Source organism: Monodon monoceros, unplaced genomic scaffold (assembly GCF_005190385.1).
Source record: "Monodon monoceros isolate NGI ecotype Baffin Bay Population unplaced genomic scaffold, NGI_Narwhal_1 Super_Scaffold_18, whole genome shotgun sequence".
NCBI lineage: Eukaryota > Metazoa > Chordata > Mammalia > Artiodactyla > Monodontidae > Monodon > Monodon monoceros.
Window position 1 is genome coordinate 13,838,925 of NW_021703774.1, and position 25,298 is coordinate 13,864,222.

The 25,298-nt window shown below is 37.7% G+C and overlaps 1 protein-coding gene across 2 annotated transcripts in view; it reads left to right on the forward strand.

Moving 5' to 3' along the window:
• Nucleotides 1-25,298, forward strand: part of KCTD3 (potassium channel tetramerization domain containing 3) — a 71,029-nt gene that overhangs the window by 17,261 nt on the left and 28,470 nt on the right. For both annotated transcript variants that reach the window (XM_029229154.1, XM_029229155.1), the window contains 2 exons: nucleotides 8,602-8,792; nucleotides 18,677-18,792. In XM_029229154.1, the coding sequence (XP_029084987.1) occupies nucleotides 8,602-8,792; nucleotides 18,677-18,792 (307 nt within the window). The remainder of the gene's footprint in view (nucleotides 1-8,601; nucleotides 8,793-18,676; nucleotides 18,793-25,298) is intronic.

Sequence of the window (25,298 nt, forward strand, 5' to 3'; positions counted from 1 at the left end):
CTGCCTTCGTATGGTACCCTCTCCAAACCACAGTTGTGTTTTTAGTTGGAGAGTCTCCTAACTAACCTCCAAATCCCTCTATCTGGCTGGGGTCCATCTCTTGAAGGAAAATAGCCAAAGGGAAACCCTAATTGACAGAATCTGGTGTGACAAATCATTTCAGCACTGAGCAGAAATTATGGATTTGGGAGTGGGGAAAGGAGTGGGGAGATGTGGGAAGGAGGGAGAGCTCTTCAAAATAAGATAACTCAGCTCTAGAGTTATGAGGTATCCCCTCACACTGATCAGAATGCCCATCATCAAAAAATCTACAAACTGTAAATGCTGGAGAGGGTGTGGAGAAAAGGGAACCCTCTTGCACTGTAGGTGTGAATGTAAATTGATGCAGCCACTATGGAGAACAGTATGGAGGTTCCCTAAGAAACTAAAAATAGAACTACCGTATGACCCAGTAATCCCAACACTAGGCATATACCCTGAGAAAACCATAATTCAAAAGGACACATGTACCCCAATGTTCATTGCAGCACTATTTACAATAGCCAGGTCATGGAAACAACCTAAATGTCCATCGACAGATGAATGGATAAAGAAGATGCGGTACATATATACAATGGAATATTACTCAGCCATAAAAAGGAACGAAATTAGGTCATTTGTAGAGATGTGGATTGACCTAGAGTCTGTCACACAGAGTGAAGTAAGCCAGAAAGAGAACAACAAATATTGTATATTAATGCATATATGTGGAATCTAGAAAAATGGTACAGATGAACCTATTTGTAGGGCAGGAATAGAGACGTAGACGTAGAGAACGGACATGTGTACACAGGGGGGAGGGGAGGGTGGGATGAATTGGGAGATTTGGTTTTACATAAATACACTACCATGTGTAAAATAGATAGCTAGTGGGAACCTGCTGTATATAGCACAGGGTGCTCAGCTTGGTGCTCTGTGATGACCTAGATGGGTGGGGTGGGAGGGCATGGGAGGGAGGTCCAAAAGGGAGGGTATATATGTATACATATAGCTGATTCACTTCATTGTACAGCAGAAACTAACACAACATTGTAAAGCAATTTTACTCCAATTAAAAAACAATAACTCAGCTCTAGAGGCTCCTGATGAGAAAAGGTTGGGAAACCATCTAGTTCCATAAAAATTGCTTCAAAATATTGAGAAATGAATTGGACTTTTAAGTTATGATTTATTGGGGTATTATTTTATGCCAGGCATTACACTAAAGGCTCTTGTATACGTTTTCTCATTTAATTATTCCAACAGCCTGTGGCATGGATCTCATCGTCCCCATTTTACTAGTGAGGAAATCAGTTTGGAGAAAAAAGTACCCCAGGTCATCCTGAGAAAAGAAGTGACAGGATTCTCAACTAAATCCTGAGTCTAAAGCCACTGCTCTTCACCACTGTGCCCACCATGCCTTTCTTTTAAATTACAGCCTTCCAAACATTGCTATTCCATTTGCATTTTGATTGCTCAAAAACATCTTACAATCAGTATTACCTTGTTGCTCCATGTGATTGTATTGAGATCTGGGTGTCAGGAGCTGTTAATACCTCTCTCCATCCCAATGCTTCCCATGTCCCTGGCACACAGAAGATACCTAAGAATGCATCAGAATAAATGCTGTGTTCTGGTCTCTGGTGTTGGTAACGTCAAACAATTTTGACAACATTATTAGTAATTCTTTGACTCAGTGGGACAGGCAGTGGGCTCAGTCTGAGGGCTACCCCTCCTCACCTTATGGTTTCTATTCCTAAGGGAGTGGACTGGGGTGGAAACATCTAACAAACAAATCAACTGAACAACAAAGTTTCAGGTGCAGAGACTTAGAGAAGAAAATAACATAGCTGACTTGTATTAGTTTCTTACTGCTGTTCTAACAAATTACCACACATTTAGTTTCTTAAAACAACACAGTTATCACTCAGTTCTGGAGTTCAGAAGAGTTCAAACTAGATCTTGCTGGGCTAAAATCAAGGTATTGGCAGGGCTGGGTTCCTTTTGGAGGCTCCAGCAGAGAATCTGTTTCTTTTCCCTTTCCGGCTTCTAGAGGCCATCTGTGTTCCTTGGATCACAGTTCCTTTTTCTGTCTTTAAAACCAGCAGCATGGCATCTTCAGATCTCTTCCCTAACTCCCACTCTCTTACCTCTGCTTATAAGGACCTTTATGGTTACATTGGTTGCACCTGGATAATCCCTCCATCTCTTTAATTTAATCACAACTGCGAAGCCCCTTTGCCATATAAGGTAACATATTCACCGGCTTCAGCAGTTTGGATGAGGACATGTTTGGGGAGCCATTATTCTGCTTACCACATTTGGTGAGGAGTGCCATAGTTCAGATGGATAGGACAGACATCAACTTGGAGGTGAATATTACTTTTCTAGTTTGGATTTTAATTAGCTTCTACGAGACACCTACTGAGACAGGTCTTTTTTTTTTATTTTGGAGTATAGTTGATTTACAATGTTCTCTTAGTTTCAGGTATATAGCAGAGTTGATTCAGTTATACACATACATATATCCATTCTTTTTCAGATTCTTTTCCCATTTAGGTCATCACAGAATACTGAGTAGAGTTCCCTATGCTTTACAGTAGGTCCTTGTTGATTATCTATTTTATATATAGTATTGTGTATATGTTAATCCTAAACTCCTAATTTATCCCTCCCCTGCTGCGTTTCCACTTTGGTAACCATGTTTGTTTTCAAAGTCTGTGAGTCTCTTTCTGTTTTGTAAATAAGTTCATTTGTATTATTACTATTTTTTTTTTAGATTCCACACATAGGTGATGTCATATGATAGTTTCTCTGACTTCACTTAGTATGATAATTTGTAGGTATATCCATATTGCTACAAATGGCATTATTTCATTCTTTTTTATGGCTGAGTAATATTCCCTTGTATATAAGTATCACATCTTTATCCATTCCTCTGTCAGTGGACATTTAGGTTGCTTCCATGTCTTGGCTATTGTAAATAGTGCTGCAGTGAACGCTGTGGTGCATGTATCTTTTCAAATTATGGTTTCCTCCAGATACATGCCCAAGAGTGGGATTGCTGAATCATATGGTAGTTCTATTTTCAGTTTTTTAAGGAACCTCCATAGTGTTCTCCGTAGTGGCTGTACCAATTCACATTCCCACCAGGGGTGTAGGAGGGTTCCCTTTTCTCCACACCCTCTCCAGCATTTATTGATGATGACCATTCTAATTGGTGTGAGGGGATAACTCACTGTAGTTTTGATTTGCATTTCTCTGATAATTAGTGATGTTGAACATCTTTTCATGTGCTTTTTGGCCATCTGTATGTCTTTGGAGAAATGTCTATTTAGATCTTCTGCCGATTTTTTGATTGGGTTGTTTGTCTTTTTTATATAGAGCTGCATGCTTTGTTTGTAAATTGTGGAGATTAATCCCTTGTCGGTCACTTTGTTTGCAAATATTTTCTCCCATTCTGTGGGTTGTCTTTTCATTTTGATTATCGTTTCCTTTGCTGTTCAAAAGCTTTTAAGTTTAATTAGGTCCCATTTGTTTATTTTTGTTTCCATTACTCTAGGAGATGGATCCAAAAAGATACTGCTATGATTTATATCTAGAGTGTTGTGCCTATGTTTTCTTCTAAGACTTTTGTAATATCTGGCCTTACATTTAGGTCTTTAATCCATTTTGAGTTTGTTTTTGTGTATGGTGTCAGAGAATGTTCTAATTTCATTCTTTTACGTGTAACTATCCAGTTTTCCCAGCACCACTTATTGAAGAGACTGTCTTTTCTCCATTGTGTATTCTTGCCTCCTTTGTCATAGATTAGGTGACCATAGGTGTATGGGTTTATCTCTGGACTTTCTATCCTGTTCCATTGATTTGTATTTCTGTTTTTGTGCTAGTATCATAAGGTTTTGATTACTGCAGCTTTGTAGTATAGTCTGAAGTCAGGAAGTCTGATTCCTCCGGCTCCGTTTTTTCTTTCTCAGGGTTGCTTTGGCTTTTTGGGATCTTTCATGTTTCCATGCAAATTGTAAAATTTTTATTCTAATTCTATGAAAAATGTCAGTGGTAATTTGATAGGGATTGCATTGAATCTGTAGATTGCTTTGGGTAGTATAGTCATTTTCACAATATTGATTCTTCCAATCCAAGAACATGGTATATCTCTCCATCTGTTTGTATTGTCTTTGATTTCTTTCATCAGTGTTTTATAGTTTTCTGAGTACTGGACTTTTGCCTGCTTAGGTAGGTTTATTCCTTTTGTTGCAATGACAAATGGGATTGTTTCCTTAATTTCTCTTTCTGATCTTTCGTTGTTAGTATGTAGTAATGCATGAGATTTCTGTGCATTAATTTTGTATCCTGCTGATTTACTGAATTCATTGATGAGCTCTAGTAGTTTTCTGGTAGCATCTTTAGGATTTTCTATGTATAGTATTGTGTCATCTGCAAACAGTGATAGTTTTACTTTTTTTCCAATTTCTGTTCCTTTTATTTCTTTTTCTTCTCTGATTGTGGTGGCTAGGACTTCCAAAACTATGTTGAATAAAAGTGGTGAAAGCGGACAACCTTGTCTTGTTCCTGATCTTAGAGGGAATGCTTTCAGCTTCTCACTGTTGAGACTGATGTTAACTGTGGGTTTGTCATATAGGGCCTTTATCATGTTGAAGTATGTTCTCTCTGTGCCCACTTTCTGGAGAGTTTTTATCATAAATGGGTGTTGAATTTTGTCAAAAGCTTTTTCTGCATCTGTTGAGGTGATCATATGGTTTTTAGTCTTCAGTTTGTTAATGTGGTATATTATACTGATTGATTTGCAGATACAGAAGAATCCTTGCATCCCTGTGATAAATCCCACTTAATTTATGATCCTTTTAATGTATTGTTGGATTTGGTTTGCTAGTATTGTGTTGAGGATTTTTGGGTCTATGTTCATCAGTGATACTGGCCTGTAATGTTCTTTATTTGTTTCGTCTTTGTCTGGTTTTTGGTATCAAGGTGATGGTGGCCTCGTAGAACGAGTTTGGGAGTGTTCCTCCCTCTGCAATTTTTTGAAATAGTTTCAGAAGGCTAGGTGTTAACTCTTCTCTAAATTTTGATAGAATTCGCCTGTGAAGCCGTCTGGTTCTGGATCTTCGTTGGAAGTTTTTTAATCACAGTTCCAATTTCAGTATTTGTGATTGGTCTGTTCTTATTTTTTGTTTCTTCCTGGCTCAGTCTTGGAAGGTTGTATGTTGTACCTTTCTAAGAATTTGTTCATTTCTTCTAGGTTGTCCATTTTATTGGCATATAGTTGCTTGTAGTAGTCTCTTGTGATCCTTTGTATTTCTGTGGTGTAAGTTGTAACTTCTTTTTCATTTCTAATTGTATTGATTTGAGCCCTCTTTTTTTTCTTGATGAGTCTGGCTAAAGGTTTATCAGTTTTGTTTATCTTTTCATAGAACTAGCTTTTAGTTTCATTGATCTTTACTGTTGTTTTCTTTGTCTCTATTTCATTTATTTCTGCTCTGATCTTTATGATTTCTTTCCTTCTATTAACTTTGGGTTTTGTTTGTTCTTCTTTCTTGTACTACTTTAGGTGTAAGGTTAAGTTGTTTATTTGAGATTTTTCTTGTTTCCTGAGGTAAGATGTATTGCTATAAACTTCCTTCTTAGAGCTGCTTTTGCTGTGTTCCATAGGTTTTGGATTGTCATCTTTTCATTGTCATTTGTCTCTAGGTATTTTTTTGATTTCCTCCTTGATATCTTCAGTGATCCATTGGTTGTTTAGTAGCATATTGTTTAGCCTCCACATGTTTGCGGGTTTTTTTTTACAGTTTTGTTCTTTGTTAATTGATTTCTAACCTTATAGCATGGTCAGAAAAAGATGCTTGATATCATTTCAGTTTTCTTAAATTTACTGAGGCTTGCTTTGTCACCAAGCATGTGATCTGTCCTAGAGAATGTTCCATGTGTGCTTGAGAAGAATGTGTATTCTGCTGCTTTCAGATGGCGTGTTCCATAAATATCAATTAAGTCCATGTGTTCTAATGTGTCATTTAAGGCCTGTGTTTCCTTATTGATTTTCTGTCTGGATGATCTGTCCATTGATGTAAGTGGGGTGTTAAAGTCCCCACTATTATTATGTTACTGTCGATTTCTCCTTTCATGGTGTTAACATCTGCCTTATATATTGAGGTACTCCTATATTGTGTGCATATGTATTTACAATTGTTATATCTTCTTGGATTGATCCCTTGATCATTTTGCAGTGTCCTTCTTTAACTCTTGTAACGGTCTTCATTTTAAAGTCTATTTTGTGTGATACTAGTATTACTACTACAGGTTTCTTTTGATGTCCATTTACATGGAATACCTTTTTCTATCCCCTCAGTTTCAGTCTGAATGTGTTCCTAGATCTGAAGTGGGTCTCTTGTTGACAGGATATATATGGGTCTTGTTTTGTATCCATTCAGCCAGTCTGTGTTTTTGTTTGGAGCATTTAATCCATTTACATCTAAGGTAATTGTTGGTATGTATGTTCTTATTGCCATTTTAGACACTTAGGTTCTTTGACATATATATCTATTGTCATACAATTTGCAGTTCAGCATGCTTATAGTAAATTTCAAAATCTTGTAAGGCATGTCCCCTCCACTCTCTTTCTTTGAGATTGTAATGTGGAAGATAACCATATTCTTTGCATAGCTTTTCCGACTTCAGAGCATTGGTTTACTAGGCAGCAGTAAGGAGATGGAGTGCTATAATATCAATTGAGCTTGTTCTGTCTTGTTTTACTTATGTGAAATTTTGTATTACATGTATGGAAAATTATAGAGCAAATATTGCTTTTTCTTTGTACTTAATTTTAACTTAAAAATAGAAGTAAATTCACATATCTTATTGAGTTAAATTATGTAATTGTTATAATCCCTCTCAAATATGTTGTCCTGATTGTTTTACTCTTTTTTGGCATCTCTTTATTTTATAATCCCCTAATTTTTCTAGAGAAAAATTATTTAGAAGTACACTCTTTGTAAAAGGTTAGATAGTATTTTTAAAAAGATTAGATCGTATTTAGCTTTATTATTTATATTCCTCAATGATCACAAGATTACATCATTCACCTCGTTAAATAGATACAGCATCTCTTTCTTGAACAGCGTATGAGCCTAGTGTATGTCTGCATGCACATAGCAGCATATTATCATTATTCTTGAAGTGCTGGCAATTCTTGCTTTGTGTCCAGTCTGACAGTTCCTAAGAGCCATCTCTATTTAGTTTCTCAATGTTTGTCAGTATTTAGAGTTTATTAGATAATTATTTCCATTTGTGTATTTCAACACATGAATCCCATCTGGTGGCTGAAGTGGGTAATTACAGACCATCCATTGCCTAGGAAAAAATAATACATATTTCTGTGTATTGCTTTTAAGTTTAAGCAAATCATTAGTTCTTGAAATTAATAAGAAGGTTGAATTGCATATTTTTGTGAATTATAGTTGTATTTATTGTACATTTTTAAACAAAAATGAAGCTAAAGTGATTTTATTTAGGTTAGGTGATCATCATTTATGAATACTAAAGTTTGATTTTTGTGGTGAATATGTCATGTAGTATATAAAGGAGCACTTATTTTCTTCACATTTATTTGTTCTCTTTAGGTAAGGCAAAGAGAATCTTTACAATTTTGTTTGTATCACTTGTTTGGTATAACTTAAAAAAATAGATACTCCACAGTTAAAGTTCAGGTCATTTATTGTCATGATTGCTTAACTGTAGGTTTTAAGTGTATGAAGACTTACTGTATAATCACAGAGAATACATGTCTGAAAGCCTTAAATTCAGTTAGAACAGAAAAAAATAATTAAAAATTTACAGGTGTGTTTATCAGAAGTTAAATATTAAAGCATTTTTATTCAGTCAACTGCAAATCTGAATCATGATAATAAGTCTTTACATATGGGGAATGAATAGGCTCATGAGACTTTTTTCATTTAGAATAAAACCTTTAAAATCCAGTCCTCAGAGAATGGTTTCCAAAGCCCCACATTTTATTCACTTGATTGTGCCAAGATGTTGGAGTATACATCGTATACCAGATCACTCCATTATCTTAGTTTCCATGAATAGACTATCATCTGAAGTTTCAAAAAAAAAAACGATTGGTTGAGTTTCAGTTAATAAGAATAACAATAACTGATCAGTAACTGAAAGGAATAATAATTAGCCTGAAACTCTGATTTTTGTTAACTATTTCTATCCATAGATAATCACAGTACCAAATTTTTGTGTAGAAAAGTGAAAGGTACTACCTTTTTTTTTTTTTTTTTAAGTTACTAAAGTTTTTACAATTTGAAGGACTTGGCTGAATTATTCTTTGGAGAAGTATAGAACTCTAGGCTCCTTTTAAGTGGTTTATATGTTTTATGTATGTAAATATACGGTACCTCAGGAGTAATCTGGCTTTGTAGAGGATATACATCAACAAAATTTTTAATAAATATAAAGGTAGATAAATAGCTGTGATTCAATTTATTTTGGAATATTCATTTGTGTTTTTTTGCTTAAGTGCTGCTGAGTCTCACTTATGTGTCTGTTCTTGTTTAACAGAATCAAAGAATCTTCAGGATGGCAACAAGTGTTTACAAGCCCATATTTGGATTGGACTATTGAACGAGTAGCTCTAAATGCAAAAGTGGTTGGAGGTCCACATGGAGACAAAGACAAAATGGTCGCCGTTGCCTCAGAGAGTAGCATCATCTTATGGAGTGTCCAAGATGGAGGAAGTGGCAGTGAAATTGGTAGGAAAAATCTTGTGTACACTGTTACACGTAATATTCTGAAGTTTAAGAGGGATTGCCCATAAATATCAAAACTAGTTATTGGACTAGTTATTAGTTAGCTAGAGCTGCTGCATCTTATTTTCAGCGTCCAGTGATATACAGGACTGCTCAATGTGATAGGAATGATCTGGTAAGGAGGGAGGAAAACTGAAACCTGACTGCTCTATAAGAATGTGCTTTTCCTGAATCCTGTTTAGTGGTGGCTGCTTTCTCTCCACCTGTTTCATACCACTGGTTGGGTGGTATGAAAGAAGATTGGGTGAATAACTTTCTTGTTCCTCCTCATTTGTTGCTTCTAGGCCAGAAAGTCTCAAGCTTTTAAATCTCTTCTAAATTTCACTTGACATTCTAGTTCAGGACCATTAAGAGTTTTTCTTTGTATAGGTTTTATCTAATGATATTTACCATAATAGGAATTAAAACTGAAATTTTAGTAACTGCTTATTAATTTAAAAAATAACATAAATAAGCCCATTGCATGGTAACATGAATGACACTTTTTTTTTTTTTTGGCGGTACGCGGGCCTCTCACTGTCGTGGCCTCTCCCGTTGCGGAGCACAGGCTCCGGACACGCAGGCTCAGCGGCCATGGCTCACGGGCCCAGCCGCTTCGCGGCATGTGGTATCTTCCCGGACCGGGGCACGAACCCGTGTCCCCTGCATCGGCAGGTAGACTCTCAACCACTGCACCACCAGGGAAGCCCCCGAATAACATTTTTAATGAAGAATAACTATATTTCCAAAAATTTTTGTGGGAAGAGTGGCAATGGTTTACAATTTTGTAAACCTCTTTAATGTTTTATTGAATTCTGATACTTATTTCTGCTTTCAGTCTGCTACGTTTTGTTACTCTGGTTGAACTACATGAAGAGAATTTGGCTTCACACAGATACATAGTTGAAAAAAACCGTATTTTTATATAGTCTTTTTAGATAATTGTGGATAGTGTTTGCTTCTTTCCCAAAATTTTGAAATGATATCGATGAACTCTGTTCATACAGATCATACTCTTTTAAATTAAAATCCATCAATCTGTTTTGTACTTTGAATGGATCTTTTGTCCTTACATAATTTTATAACATGATGCATTGGTCATTTGGAAAGTGTTGGTTTATTCTGAGTCATGTAGATCTTCCAAGTGTTGATACCTTTCATTGTACAATAGAGTAAAAAAAAAAAAAAAATCACATTTTTTTACTATAACCACTGATCACACCTCTGAACTCTGTTGTGTTAGGAAGTTGTCATGCTCGCTGTGGCAGATAAACGCTTTCCAGAATTCTGATATTCACTTGAAACACTGAGTTTGTATTATTAAAATAACAGGTCCACTTTTCTCGCTTTTTAGGAAAGTCTACCAAATAACCAAATCTGAATTACCATAGTTTGTTAGTTGTGCTTTCACATGAAAATGGTACGCTAAGAGAAGAGCTGCTGGTTTCCTCTCAGCTCCAGCAATTTGGAAGATGCTTCTCCTCGACACAATCATGGTACTTAGTCACACAGAATATTCAGAAGACATAAACTCAAAATTGAGACTTAGTCAGTACATACTCTTACACAGATTGCTTCACCCAGGAAATTCTTAAGTTCAGCTGGCCTTTTTTTCTTCCATTGAAAGTGTGCGGCAGAGAAGAATTTAATCACTACCAGTACGGTTTACTGCCACTACTTTGATTCATGCTAAGGTGCTCGCTCTTTTTACCCAACATTGCTTTGCACCATTAGTGCAGAGATCAACAGGAATGTTCTAGGATAAAGTGTGATATTCATACATTTTCAACACTTTGAATATTTCAACACCATGTGTGTTTGTGGCTGATACTCAGGTAAAAGATCTCTGATGACTGGCTGGTACTGATACTGGATGCACAGAAACAAAACACCAGGTCCAGCCACATCTTTGTATTCGTTTTTGTAAGATAAAAATGCAGTTTTGCAGACAACCTACTGTCTGCACCAGTCTTTAATTCAAGGACTTACTGTGTCATTGAAAAGTGCCAGTGTTGTGGTTTCTTTTACTGACATTTCATCTGGCAGGCTTTCACCATCGCCATCTGTCCTAGCTTTCTTAGTCTCCCAGTGATTGTGTGCCCTCCTCTAGCCAGTGCAATGCCATAACTTACCCTGTAGGATGATTCAGTGGCTTTTTCATATCTAGTTTGAAAATCTGTAACAATTTGTGGCTTTTAAAACACTTTTTCCATCTTCATTTAAAATATTTCTTTAAACTCTGAGTATTTGGTCTCAAGGAACCCACAGCTGGCTTTATAATACTGTTCAAAATTGTTCTGTTGCATAGGCACAATAAGGCAAGTTATTAATATCTATATAGTTGAAGGAAAGATTACTTTTTTTATTTAAAATTTTTATATACAGTTTTGCTCAGTTTGTTTTAGAGTCCTCCCTTCCTTGAATCAAAGAACTCTACTATGTCATATGTATCTTTGCCAGCACTGTTAGATTTAGATGGTGCAGCTATGGATTGAAAGGCAAGTTAAGTATAAGAAAAATACATTAAAAATAATTTATTTTAGAATAAAATATTTTAAACAGTTTTAGGTAAAATTAAAGGTTTTCAGAACATTTTAAAAACTAATATTGCAAAACAACTAAGTGTATTTCTTGTGTTTCTTTGTAGGCACAAGGAAAACTTGTGTTTTAAAATAATTATAGCAGTTGTAACTGAAGACAACTAATAAAAGCACAGTGGAAGTATTTAGACCAAACTAAGTTAGTCTTGGGAAACTTAGTTAGTTATACCCCAGCCTACCATCATAAACCATTCTAGAGAATATAAGAACACATATGCAGATGCCATTGTCTAAATGGTGACCTCATCACATGTCATGTAGCCTCTGGAAAACTCCTCTGTACATTCTTGAGATAATGAGAATTTGTTTTAAAAAAGGCAAGTAGTGCTTTAATATCACCATGAAAATAGTCTTGACTTCAGACTTCCAGAGGGTTCTCAGAGACCAAGGATTCCTAGACTATACTTAAAGAGAATCATTGTTCTAGGCCATTTTCCTTCCCTTCTCTCCCAGCTACTCCCCCAGTCCCCGCGCCTGCCCACATTTCGAATCTCATACCATCTGCATTTACGCTTGATGTAGTCCTCAGCTGCCCTCTAGGTTACTATCCTTCATGCCTTTGAAATTACTAACTCTGATTTTCCAACTCAAAAATTCTTTAACTCCACTGGGATCTTCACTCATTACTTCCCTTTTTATAGGCTTGGATTCCATCATTATAATCACTCTAGCATAGAGCCTCAGTTTTCTTGTATCTTTCCCTTTGCCTTACCTACCTGGAGAAACCACATCCCTGGCCAAATCGACCTTTCCCCCTGAATATTAAAGGCGGTGAGGAAAAAGAAATGCATATGCACACAAAACAATAGTCTCAGTCCGTGGCCTCTACTCTCAAGTGAGCCTTTAAAGGCTACCCAGAAATCCTACTACATTACCCTTGTCAGTTCTGCCACTCTCCTAGATGACTGTTTCATACCTTTTTCTTTTTCCTTAAACTTCCAACATCTTCTGTCATTCTCATTGAGAGAATAGAGAAAACCAGGAGAGACTTTTCCTAAATTCCTTTAGTCATATCTGTCCATCTACGTGTATCTGTGCTCATATAATCTATTATCACATTTATTACTGTGATTAAATTGTCTCTGATCTTATCTAAGGCCAGCTCCTTATATCCAGCTGTGTACTATGTCCTATTTCCTTCTACCTACTGGAGACATTGCTCTAGAAGTTATTCCACTCTGTTGGATCATTTCCATCATCATACAGCTGTGCTTTAATTCTGCCTTAAAATCAACAGAAAAAACTACCCTATGTTCTCTTCCAGTTTTTACTTCATTTTTCTGTTCCTCTTAAAGCAAGAGAGAGTAGTTATCTGATCTTGTTTCTGTATCCTCCTCTTCTCTTTAGAAGTTGCTCTAATTATGCCCCCAACCACTCTATAAAACTATTCCTGTTAGTGTGACCCATGATCTGTACTCTGCTATATCCTAGGATCAATTTATAGTCTTCATCTGGTTAGAACTGTCGTTTGATAATATTTGATATAGTTGATTACTCTTTTCCTTTTGAAGACTTTCTTTCTTTGGCTTCTAGGACACCTTATTGTCTTGATTTCTATTATAGCTCTTTGTTTCTTCTCAGTTCCTTTTGATAGTTCTTCCTTATTTGCCTAATTTCAAAATCTTGGCATGCCCCAGGGCTCAGTCCTTGGACTTCATTCCTCTATATCTGTGTCTGGTCCTCAAGATCATTCCCAGGTTCAGTGATTTGCTAGGAGGACTTAGAGGACTCAGCACGTAGAGGTACTTAGAGCTATGGTTTATTACAGTGAAAGCATGCAAAGCAAAATTGACAAGGGAAAAGACACATGGGGTGAAGTTCAGTGGAAACCAGGTACAAGCTTTCAAGAGTTCCCTTCCAGTGGTATCTCATAGGACATGCTTAATCCTCCAGCAGTGAATTGTGACAAACTTGTGAGATGTCTACCAGGGAAGAAGCTCACTAGAGACTTGGTACCCAAGGTTATTACTAGAGGCTAGTCACTTAAGTACCCTCTGCCTAGCCTGTACCAAGATTCCAGATTCCCAAAAGGAAGCAGATGTTCAGCATAGACGACATTGTTTACACAGTTTAGGCTTTTTGTCAGCATAGATTAGATTTCTTTTGTCTAGAATTTCATGAGTGGAGTTATGTAGTTAGTGTGTGTTCTTCTGTCTCTGGCTTCTTTCATTCTACAGAATGCTTTTGAGATTCGTCCATGTTGTTGAGTGTATCAGTGGTTCATCCCTTTTTATTGTTGAGTGGTATTCCATTGAAGTAATATTCCAGAATTTGTTTCTCCATTCATCTGTTGGTAGACATTTGGTTTATTTCCAGATTGGAGATATTAGGAATAAAGCTGCTATGAAGGTAGCAGTCTTTCTTTGGACATTTTTTTTTTTTAACATCTCTATTGGAGTATAATTGTTTTACAATGGTGTGTTAGTTTCCGCTTTATAACAAAGTGAATCAGCTATACATATACATGTATCTCCATATCTCCTCCCTCTTGCGTCTCCCTCCCACCCTCCCTATCCCACCCCCCTAGGTGGTCACAAAGCACCGAGCTGATCTCCCTGTGCTATGCGGCTGCTTCCCACTAGCTATCTATTTTATATTTGGTAGTATATATAAGTCCATGCCACTCTCTCACTTCATCCCAGCTTACCCTTCCCCCTCCCCGTGTCCTCAAGTCCATTCTCTACATCTGCGTCTTTGGACGTTTTTTAAATTAAATATCTAGGAGTGGAATTTCTGGGACCTGTGAAAAGTGTATGGTTTATGTTATGAGAAAATGCACCACTGTCTTCCAAGTGGTTATTACCATTTTACATTTCTGCCAGCAATGTGTGAGAGTTCTGGTTGCTCTGCACCCTTACCAACACTTTTTTATTGTCAGTCTTAATTTGAGCCATTCTAGTGGATGTGCAGTGATTTTAATGTTGGTTTTAATTGCATTTCCCTAACTACTAATGATATTGAGCATCTGTCCTTATTGACCATTTGTACTGTGTTTTTGAGAAGTGTCTTAAAATCATTGCCCTCTTTTTATGAGATTGTCATCCTATTATTGATTTGTAATAGGTCTGTACATAGATTAGTGGTTTGCAACGAGGGATAATGTCGTCCTCCAGGGGACCTGTGGAAATGTCTGGAGACATTTTTGGTTGACAACATTGAGGGAGGACTCTTCTCTCTTTCTCTCCAACTCCCCCCACCTCACTCCCTTTCCCTCTCCCTAACATCCCTCCCTCATTCCCTCTTCTCTCTTCCTCTTTTTGAAATTCAGTTACATTTTAGGCTACTTCATATTGGCCTTAGATGGCACTGAAGCGCTATTTTTTTTGCCAATTTCTTTTCTCCCCCTTCTTCAGTTTAGATCAATATCTTTACTGTCTTTTGCCCTTTTGCTGCGGTATTCATTTAATCTGCAGTTAAGCCCATCTAGTAAGTTTTTTATTTGAGATGCTGGACTTTTCAACTCTAAAATTACCTTTTTTGATTCTGTTTTAGTTTGTTTCTCAGCTGAGATTTCTTGTCTATTCACTCATTATGCCTTATTTTTTGCTAAATGCAACATATTCATTATAGCTGTTTTATTAGTTTTTGTCTGCTAATTCCACTGTCTGCACCATCTCATTTATTTTGAGTTACATTTTCCTGCTTCTTCACATGTCTGGGAAGTTGTAATTATATGTTGGGCTTGTGCATGATACATTATGTAGGGAGTATGAATTATTATTATTATTATGTAGGGAGTAACAATGCTGTCTTCTTTTAAAAGATGTGAGTTTTATTCTGGCAGGCAGTTAAATTACCAGAGGATCTTTATCCTGCTAGGCTTGTTTTTTTTTGCCTTGTTAAGGATAGGTTGCCTTTTTCACCTTTATTTTTTATTTTAGGGCATGACTCCTACTCAGGGTGTGGTGTTATCTTTTTGGAGTCTTAACTGAATGCCTGAAGAGTGAGTCTTACTGTGCTGGAACTATTGAATCCACCCACAAATGACCTCTGCTGTTTCTACTTAGCTCCCAGGCCTACAGCAGCCTCTCTCTTTTATTCCTCGGGGATTCTCACCCAGCCCAGGTGCAGCCTGGTCTCAGCCAAGGCATAGGAAAACCCCTATACAAATTCTGCACCATCTCCACTCCCACGCTGGTGCATTTCCCTTCTTTCTTTCTTATACCTTGTTAATAAATTCTAGCTGCTTCAACAGCTCTAGACTCTGATCTCAGCTTTCTCAGTTGAGAGACCCTCACTTGATTTTCCCTTGGGTTTCACCTCGCTGTGGTCGGGAGAGCTTATACAGAAAGCCAGTGTGACCGTGGGGCTTATCTTATGTATTTACTGTTTCAGGTCTTCTGCTCTCTGTTGTCCGGTGCCTAAAAACAGTTGCCTCATGTATTTTGGCCAGGTTTTTTTTATGGTGAGGAATAGTCTGATGCCATTTATTCCATCATGACTGGCAGTGAAAGTCCCCTCTAAAACTTTAGGGAAAAAAAAAATACTTTAAAAATTTTGAAATTATAATATACTGGTAAGTATACAGAAAAGAAATCAGTTGTGGGTTTTTTTTGGTTTGTTTTTTTCAAATTGCCACTTGTAACATACCAATTAGTGAAGGAGATTTTATGCCTTGCTTTCTTTCCCCCCCAAAAACAAAGGGTGTGGTCAGTAGCTACCTTATGAGATGGTAGCTGGTAATTTGTTCATGTAAAAGAGATTATTTGTTGTTACAAATATTCTTTAGGACCTGACGGCACCATCCGAAGAAAATTGTTAGGACTGGTGTATCCATGATAGAGCTTCCCCAGAGGCTGAGCGCCTTAGTTATAACTTACATAAGACATTGCTGCTGGATTGCCGCCATAAGCAGGGCCCCTTAAGACAGGAGCTTGTCATTACTTATACTGGTGTCCTTCCTGTGGATAGGGGTCAGCATTGTTGAGTCTAAGCAGGGGTGACACTTGAAATTTCTTGAGATCATTCAGAATGTCTTCCTTGATTTCCCAGAATCTCATTCTTCTCTCGAGTAATCAGTGTTTGTTGGTTTTCCTGTTTTTATTTCTACCTTTCACATAGCCCATAGTACTGAATATAGTTATCTTAACATGTTCTGAAAAATTGTCTAGCATCAAGATTAAAGTACTAATACATGAGAGTCCCTGAAGTTGCGTGTGAAATGATTACTCTCTGCTTTGAAGTGGCAAGTTAATTTCTTAGCCAGTTCTGATCAGAGAGCTTATTAGCTTTTGTATGTGTTTTATTTTGCTCTGGTTTTTTTGGTTGACAGGTTGGGCTGAGATGATCTATTCGTGTGTATAAATATGTATTTATGAGTACATAAAAGTTAAAATGTACATATGGAAGACATTCTTAGCAATACTTTCCAGATATGTTTGTTTTTCATTTTTGTCCAGTGTATATCATTTTTCTTTTTGCTAGATGCCTGGCTTTTTCAAGATTGGTTAAGAATTTTCAACTTGTTGTTTATTGCCACTGGTCTTGTATATAGTACACTTCTGAACATAAAGAAATATCCCTCATTCATGTAAGATTCGAAAGAAATCAGTTATCTTTTCTGGCTTATGCTTTTTAACATATTACAGTCGCATTTAATTGGTTTGTTTCTCCCCATGAGTTCTTCAAAGCCTTGTGAATCCTTGTTTTTCTCAGTTAGATGCTGAGAAAATTGTTCGTGTTGTCACACATTAGGTACTTTTATTTTTGGGGGGTACTTTTTTAAAAATAAAAAAACATACTTGAAACAGCTAAAGATACACATAAAACAATATTTTATAGTGAGGCTTATTTTCTAGAATAGTTAGGTAAAAAGGTATTTCTCATAAGGTGCTTTTCAAGTAATAGAATACTATTTAAATGTCAAAATTGGATTATAACATTTTTAAGGTGAAAGTGAGCCTTGAGACATTTAGCTTGGACCCAATTTTATAGATCAGGTAAGTAAGAACCTGAAGGTGGCGAAGTAGGAACCTGAAGGTGGCAAAGAAAGGTACTGTCAGAGCCGGGATTCTGACCCAGAATCTCCTCCCTGCTGGTATAGTACTCAGCTAAAGAGAGACAACTGTGTAGAGCCATACATGCTATACCAAGGTGAGCCGAGACATTCTTGGCTCTTTTGCTGTTAATGTGGGCTATCCTTACAAGGTCCCTCACCTGCAATCCCTCTTCCCTTTTTTTCTCAGGTTCCCTAGGCTTACCCATTCCTGATCCCCCAATTTGATGAATTCCTTTTCACATTTTTAAAAAACCCAACTCAGATGGCTTCTTAGAAATATTCTCAAGTTCCTTTTCCTGCCCTCTTTTACTCCTCTGGTTATTACTGTACTCTGTGCATCCTTCTGTTATTATTGCATTAAAATTGGTTGTTTGTATTTTTTTCCTTTAAATCTTAAGTTCCTAGTAATATCCAGTCTTCTTACGTTTGTTTTTTTTTAATTGAAGTTTAGTTGATTTACAGTATTGTGTTAGTTTCAGGCATACAGCAGAGTGATTCGGATATATATATATATATATATATATATATATATATATATATATGTATATATACTTGTTTTTCCATTATAGGTGGTTACAAGATATTGAATATAATTCTCCGTGCTATACACTAAATCCCTGTTGTTTATCTTCTCATATTTTTTAATCCCATGGCCTAGTATAGTTAGTGTCTTTGGAGTTAATTAAATTGAGATCTGCAGTGTTGGGAAACAAGAGGTTTAAAATAAGCTCTGATAAAGGCCTGAATGTTTGTTTTGAATACAGTGTGACTTCTTGCTGTTTTGTTTTGTTCTTTTCTCTTTTTTGCCTATTTCCAGATTTCTAGATACATTCTGGATAGTTGAGGTTGCCAAGTCTGTGTCGGTCCATGAGCAGGCTGCAGCTAAATCTCCTGTGGATTTTATAGAAATGCAGTGGGTTTTCTGATTTAGCGAGTCTGGCATGAATCCAGGAATCCCAGGATTCTTTCTGTTTTATTTTGTTCACTTTAAATCTACGTGGTTGTTTTGATGATCCACTAGGTTTGGGAGCCACAGTTTCAGGTAACAAGCTGTTCAGTCAGAGTGGGATTACTTGGGGTAGACTTCTATCTGCCGCTTAAGAGCTTACAGGTTTCTTATTTCTGGTTCCCAAAGTGTCTGGAACATAATTTGTAGAAATGAGATGCCTTTGAAAGATGTTTTTAATCTGGGTTTTGATTAATTCGAAAGATGGTGACTGATTAACCTCTATTTTTTATTATCATTTAAGGAGTGTTCAGCCTTGGTGTTCCTGTAGACGCTCTCTTCTTCATCGGTAACCAGTTGGTGGCCACGAGTCATACAGGGAAAGTGGGAGTGTGGAATGCTGTCACCCAGCACTGGCAGGTTGGTTTTAACTAATGCATATTATTGCAGAAATGAAATTATTTCTGAAACTCACGCTGATTATGCATCTGCTTTATTGTAGAATTCATATTGTTTCTGTTTTGATTATACAGTAAGTCCCCTATATACGAACAAGTTCAGTTCCAAGAGTGTGTTTGTAAGTCCAATTTGTAAGTCCAATAAAGTTAGCCTAGGTACCCAACTAACACAATCTGCTATGTAATACGGTACTGTAATAGGTTTATAATACTTTTCACACAAATAATACATAAAAGCAAACAAAAAATAGAACATTTTTAATCTTACAGTACAGTACATTGAAAAGTACAGAAGTACCGCACAACAGCTGGCATCCAGGGGCTGCCATCCAGTGAACAGGCAGGAAGAGTTACTGACTGGAGGAGGGAGAGGAGGTGGGAGATAGTAGCGCTGAAGGATACTCAGCAGTGGGTGACGGAGGGCAAGCTGCAATTTCACTCACGCCTGACGTTGATGGCACAGGTTCTGGTTCCTTGCTGGATTCAATTCTGTCTACCCTCTTGAAAAAACGATCCAGTGATGTCTGGGTAGTAGCTCTTTTTTTCTCCTCATAGATGACACGGTAGCACTGGATGCATTCTGAACGTCTGCTGCAACTTTGGTGTACTGTTCTCCTTTCGGGTCCTGTGCCTCAGAAACTAACAGTGCCTCCTCAGATAAAGAGAATCCCCTTGCCATTTCCTGTGTCGTGAATCTCTTCTTAGCAGTACCAGCTACATCACCGCTGCCTTTACGCTTGCTTCCAGATATCCTGGGCTCGAAATAAAGATACTGTACTCTGTACAGTACTGTGCAGTAAAGTACACAAAAGCACAACCACTTGTAGAGGGTGCATGCACGTGACAGTGCACGCCAGACACGTGAACTAACTTACGTGATTGGACATGCGAACGCACGTTTGCTTCCTTGAAAGTTTGCAAGTTGAAGGTTCATATGTAGGGGACTTACTGTATAGAATATTGAATATATTTGCTGCTAAGTTTGCTTCTGGATACAAGTTTGACTACATTTTCAAGAATTTTAAGTCACTTTGGAAGATGAGTGAGTTTGTAAACTGGTTTGACATTTCTTTATTGCCTTGAAATGTTTCAAGTTTCATGCCTTGGGAATAGTAGTCCAGGCAAACTTCATCTCCTGAGTGGGAGCACAGTTCTGTGTGAAAATACATAGCCTGTTCAAGGAAAAGATAGCGAGCTAAATGGTTTCAAGTACTTGAGAGGAACAGGAAGGAGATAAGACTAAAAAAAAGCTTATTGCCTGATTCTGAAGGAGAGGGGAAAAATGAAAGGGCTTTAAGCAGAGAGTGACTTGGCCAGAGCCATGTTTTAGAAAGAGAACAGTGCTAGCTAATATGAAAAGTGGACTGGATCAGGGAAGTAATGCAGCAAAAGAGGCAGAGCTTCAACTAAAATGAGTAGATGGCAAAGATGAGACTAGCTGAAAAACATTTCATAAGCCTTCCTAAAAGGATTGGTATCTGATTAGATGGAGAAAAATTAAAGGAGAGAGAGGTGGATTTCTAGTTCTGACAGTTGAGTGGCTGGTAATATTTTACATTGATAGGGAACGGGGGAGGAGAATCATATATGCTGGTAGATAGCGTGAGGAATAATTAGAATGACTAAATATGTTTACTTTGAGATTCCTGTGGGTATCCATATACAGGAGCTCAATATATAGTTGGAAGCACCCCTCTGAAATTTAGGGAAGAAGAAAAGGGCTAGAAAAAAGTATTTGGAAACCATAATACTTGGTAATTGAAAAATGGGAATTGGTAAGATTTTCCATTGAGAGGATATCTGCAGCGAAAGAAAAGCCAAAGTTAAAATCCTGAGGAACATTAGCTCTTAAGGGAACAAGATAGGAAACCAAGAGCCAAAGTGACACATATGATACGATTGAGAAATGACATTGGTTTTGTCAGTAGGATATCATTTGCAGATGTATTAATAAGTTAATTAGGTTTTGATTGGGGGGGCAGATTGCAGGAACTAAGGAATTAAAAGATCAGAGATTAGAGTTAGCAAATTCAGAGTGTCTTTCAAGAAGTTTGGTGGTGAAGGAGAGCAGAGAAGCAAAGTGATAGTTTAAGGATCAAGGCTAGATGGAGGAAAAGATATTCAGTGCTTTATTTTACTTTTTCTCTAGGACGGGAGAAGTTTGAGCATGCTTGTTAGTCAGAGAGGGGAGTTGACAGAGAAAGCATTTGAAGGTTGAAAGAATGGAGATGGTTGCTAGTGCCATAGAAGCAAATGGGGTCTAGAACACAGCTGGAGGGGTTGCCCCAACAGAGTAGAGAGACTTCTTTCCCTGCGATGGAAGAGTGAGGAAGGTGTACTGTGGAGGAGAAAGACATTGGAAGTGTGTTTCAAGGATTGCAGAGATTATAAATCTTTATAATGGACCTGGCTGGTACAGCTATGTGAGTTTCTTCCTTAATCCTCAGTACTGGGAACAGAAGCAAGAGAAAAGAAAACAGTGTCGGCCTGATTCAGGATTGGAGATGTAATAAAATGGGTATGACACACAAAGGGATGAGAAAACATGAAGTGGCAAAGTAATTGAAACTGTAAGATCAAGAAGTGAAGGAGTGCCAGGTCAGCAGAGGGGGATGCAGGGATTCAAGGGACTAGAGGGACGTGAAAGCAGGTTGGTGACTTACAAGGAGTGGGAATTGTTGTGGTCAAAGACTGGAGTTAAGGTTTTGGAGTTGGAGCAGTTCTCATTGACGTAGCCATTTAAATCATGTGTTGAACTGACTTAAAGATGAAAGTAGTTGAAATAGTGGCCAGAGAACTGTAAGGGTCATCAGGGTGAACATTTAGGTGCCAGAACAGTAATGGAGAATGGGACAAAAAGCTAACTGATCCAGGTGCCCAGCTCCTCAGTAGAAGTGGTGTGTTGATCTGGAAGCTGCAGTCTGGGCAGAGGTAGGGTAATTGAATGTCGTGATTGGGCTGAGCTTGTGGAGGGACATTCTTAAGGTCGTACGGCCGCGCCTGAGACGCTGGGGAAATGGTGAGAGAATGAATGACTTACGATGAGAGAGATTGCAATCAGAGAAAGTTAAATTTCATTCTAGATGGAGACATGGAAGTCATGTTTGTAGAAAAAATATATTAGCCAAGAGTGGACCTTCCATATAGGCACAGAAAAGGCATTATAAAGGTTGTTACCATGAAAGTGATGGGCCAAGGAATGTGGGGAAGGACTGATCTAGGTTGATCTAAAGTTGAGGTGGAGGGAAGTCGATCAGAGGGATTCTTCAGCTGGTGATATTTCTGTAAAGAGGAATGTGGATTTTAATGATTTATGGAAGACTGCTCTCAGGTAAGTTACTTGGCTACTTATGTCAAGTGAACTTTTAGTGGCTCTGAGAAGCTGTGCTATCTGTGCCATAAAACTCTGAAGGTGCATTTAGGTTTCTAAAGAAACATGTTTTTTTTTGTTTTGTTTTGTTTTTGCGGTACGCGGGCCTCTCACTGTTGTGGCCTCTCCCATTGCGAAGCACAGGCTCCAGACGCGCAGGCTCACGGGCCCAGCCGCTTCGCAGCATGTGGGATCTTCCCGGACCAGGGCACGAACCCGTGTCCTTTGCATCAGCAGGCGGACTCTCAACTACTGTGCCACCAGGGAAGCCCAGGAACATGTTTCTTTATTACCTTCTTTGTTTTTTACTAATGTCACAACTGCATATAAAAGTTTTCATATTTTGAGATCCCAAAAACTATACTAGCATCCTCAAAGTGGATACTTCACCTTAAGCGTTTAGTCCTGTATGTATAACCTGTTGCTTCTTGTTTGGTATATGCATGAGTTGAAAACCATAGCTGACAAAGTAGGTTTGTTATTACATTTCAGGAAGACCTGGGGTAAGTCGAGCATTCATGCGGCAAACAAGCCTCATAACTTTTAGCCCAGATAGATGATTTATTTTTTTGGTAGTGCAGTGCAGAGCTAGGATGTAATGAAATCTCAGTGTCTGATCTGCAAACCTCAACGGACAGTTCTGACCTGAGGCTGGCTGCTGTGGCACTGGATGAGCGGGTTCTGATCTGGCCTTTAGCAACAGTTCTGCCCATGAGTGACACAGAAGGTACACAGGACAACTAGTGTAGTTTGTGACTCTCGCTGTACAGTCGAGATTGATTTGAGGTATTTGAGTCAGACAAACGAGCCTGAGAGCGAGAGAGCAAGCGTTTTTGAGCCTGAAAGCCGTTGTGATATTTTGGTGTAGCAGTTTTTTATTAGGACAGCTTCAATAAAATGTTAATGAAAATTTTATAAGAGTGTTGTATCTGATTTGGGTAAGAAAAAAGAAAATTATTTTTTAGAAGGAAAGTTTCAGTGTTTTCTTCTTTTTTTTGTTTAATTCCTCTTCATTAGACTTCAGAAGATTAGTAATAAGGAATTAGTGTTTCAAATACATGGCCTAGGCTGAGTTACGTGGCAGAATAGTAACTTTAGGCATTATTTCCCAAGTTGTTCAAGTTTAAATTTAGATGTATATTGGAAACATAGATTATACATGTTTCATTCTCATATCAAAGCAGAGAGACAGTGTTGGAAGTTAGTCCTGGAAAGTCATTGTGTATTGTGATTGCTAAAGGACCAGAGAGCTCTGTCTGTGTTTATTCTGAAAGACGAGAGATCTTCAGCCAGAGTCACCATCTGAGTCACAGCCTGGCCTCTAAATGAACAGTGGAGGACGAGCTTGAGGAGGAAATACTGGCTGTGGGAACAGGGAGTCAAAGTGAATTTCTGTGCTCTTATGGGCTGTGCCGGACAAGAACTAGGGAGGCTTATTTGATGTAGCTTCTCTTCTTTTGTGCTCTGATGCACTTGTAGCACTGATGTCACAAGTAGGGTTTGGTGGGATTTACTTTTTTGTTTTTGTAATAGGTTTATGAACCCCTGCAAGTTAGGAACAAGAATAAGGTGGGCATTGGAATCTTAGGCCCAGAATTCATTGGAGAGGACTGACATTTGGGTGTCTTATTATGTCCTGAACACTATCCCAAGTACGTTGTATTTCTTACTTGGGATTTACAGTAATGTAGCTGAATTAGATCAATTATTGGTAAGAAGACTTGACATTTTGGTGTCTATTATGTACTGACCACTACCCTGAGTATGTTATATTTGCTTACTTAGGATTTACAGTAACATAGCTAAATCAGCTGACATACAGAAATATTGGGTAAAAAGTATTAAAGCAGCATATATTGTATCTGTCAAGTATTGAATTACATTTATTTGTTTGTTTGTTTATACATATTTGCATGTCACGTGTCAGAGTAAAGGCTCTAGGGTCTGGGGGTCTACCAGGAATAGGAGGCATGGCTTCATGGGACAGTGTAAACCAGCCTCCTGCAAAAAGCTGACGCTTTAAAGGTCTGCCTCAGTCCCTGAGAAGAAGAATGGGAAAATTTTGCTCAACAGGTTTGGAACAAGAAAGCTTGACCTGTGTTTAGTGTCTTGGATTGGGGAGAGGTGGTGCAGGGGAAAACCATCAATGAGAAATTGAGACCAAAATAATCAAATTAGGAGTACAAATGTGTGAATTGAAAACACAAAGGTAAGTATGGGAACTCCAATTTGAGAAATTAATGTAAAAAGCTGGTCTAGGGCCATTTGCATTTCCAGATGTGGACATGAAACTGAACTTTCACAAGATATGGCGCACAGGACTCTGCAGAAGAAATATTTTCTGCTGAAAGTGAGCCCATAACCTCCCCAAATTTGTAAACTACACATGAAACGTGAAAGCAAATGAGGGAAAGTCATCAAATGTTAGCAGAGTCATCAAATGTTAGCTGTTAGAGTACAGATGTACCCCAAAGCTGAAAATAATTGAACAATTAGACAACTAATGTGGAATAAATTTCTGAAGTTATTTAATGAGATAGAAGAAGGACTAGACTATAATGAAGGAATAGGACCAGTCAGAAAAGAAGCAAAATGAAAGAGTAGAAATTTAAAGGTCATTGAAAATTAAAAACAAACCAAAACTCTGACTTAATGTGTTGAATAGAAGGACAATGAATCGACAGACACATTTGAAAAAAATCATTCACGCTGAAGCAGAAAGAGTGAGAGAGAAAATATGAAAAGAAAAAAATGAGAAAATCACTTTCAGAAAGGAACAGTGGAGATGGGGCAATTTAGAAAAGATAATTGCTAACAATTTTGGAGAACTGAAGAAAGACATGACTCTACTGATTAAAGAAATACATCAAGGCTAAATAAAATGAGATTCACACTTACACACATGGTGATGTGTTGGGTTGGCAAAAAAGTTCATTAGGGTTTTTCCATAGGATCTTACGGGAAAACCTGAACGAACCTTTTGGCCAACCAATAATAGAAGATAAAAGTATCATAAAGGTGTCCACAGAGTAATGAGAGGTACACTGTAGTTAGACTTAAAACAGACTGTTCATCACCAGCAGTAGAGTCCAGAAGAC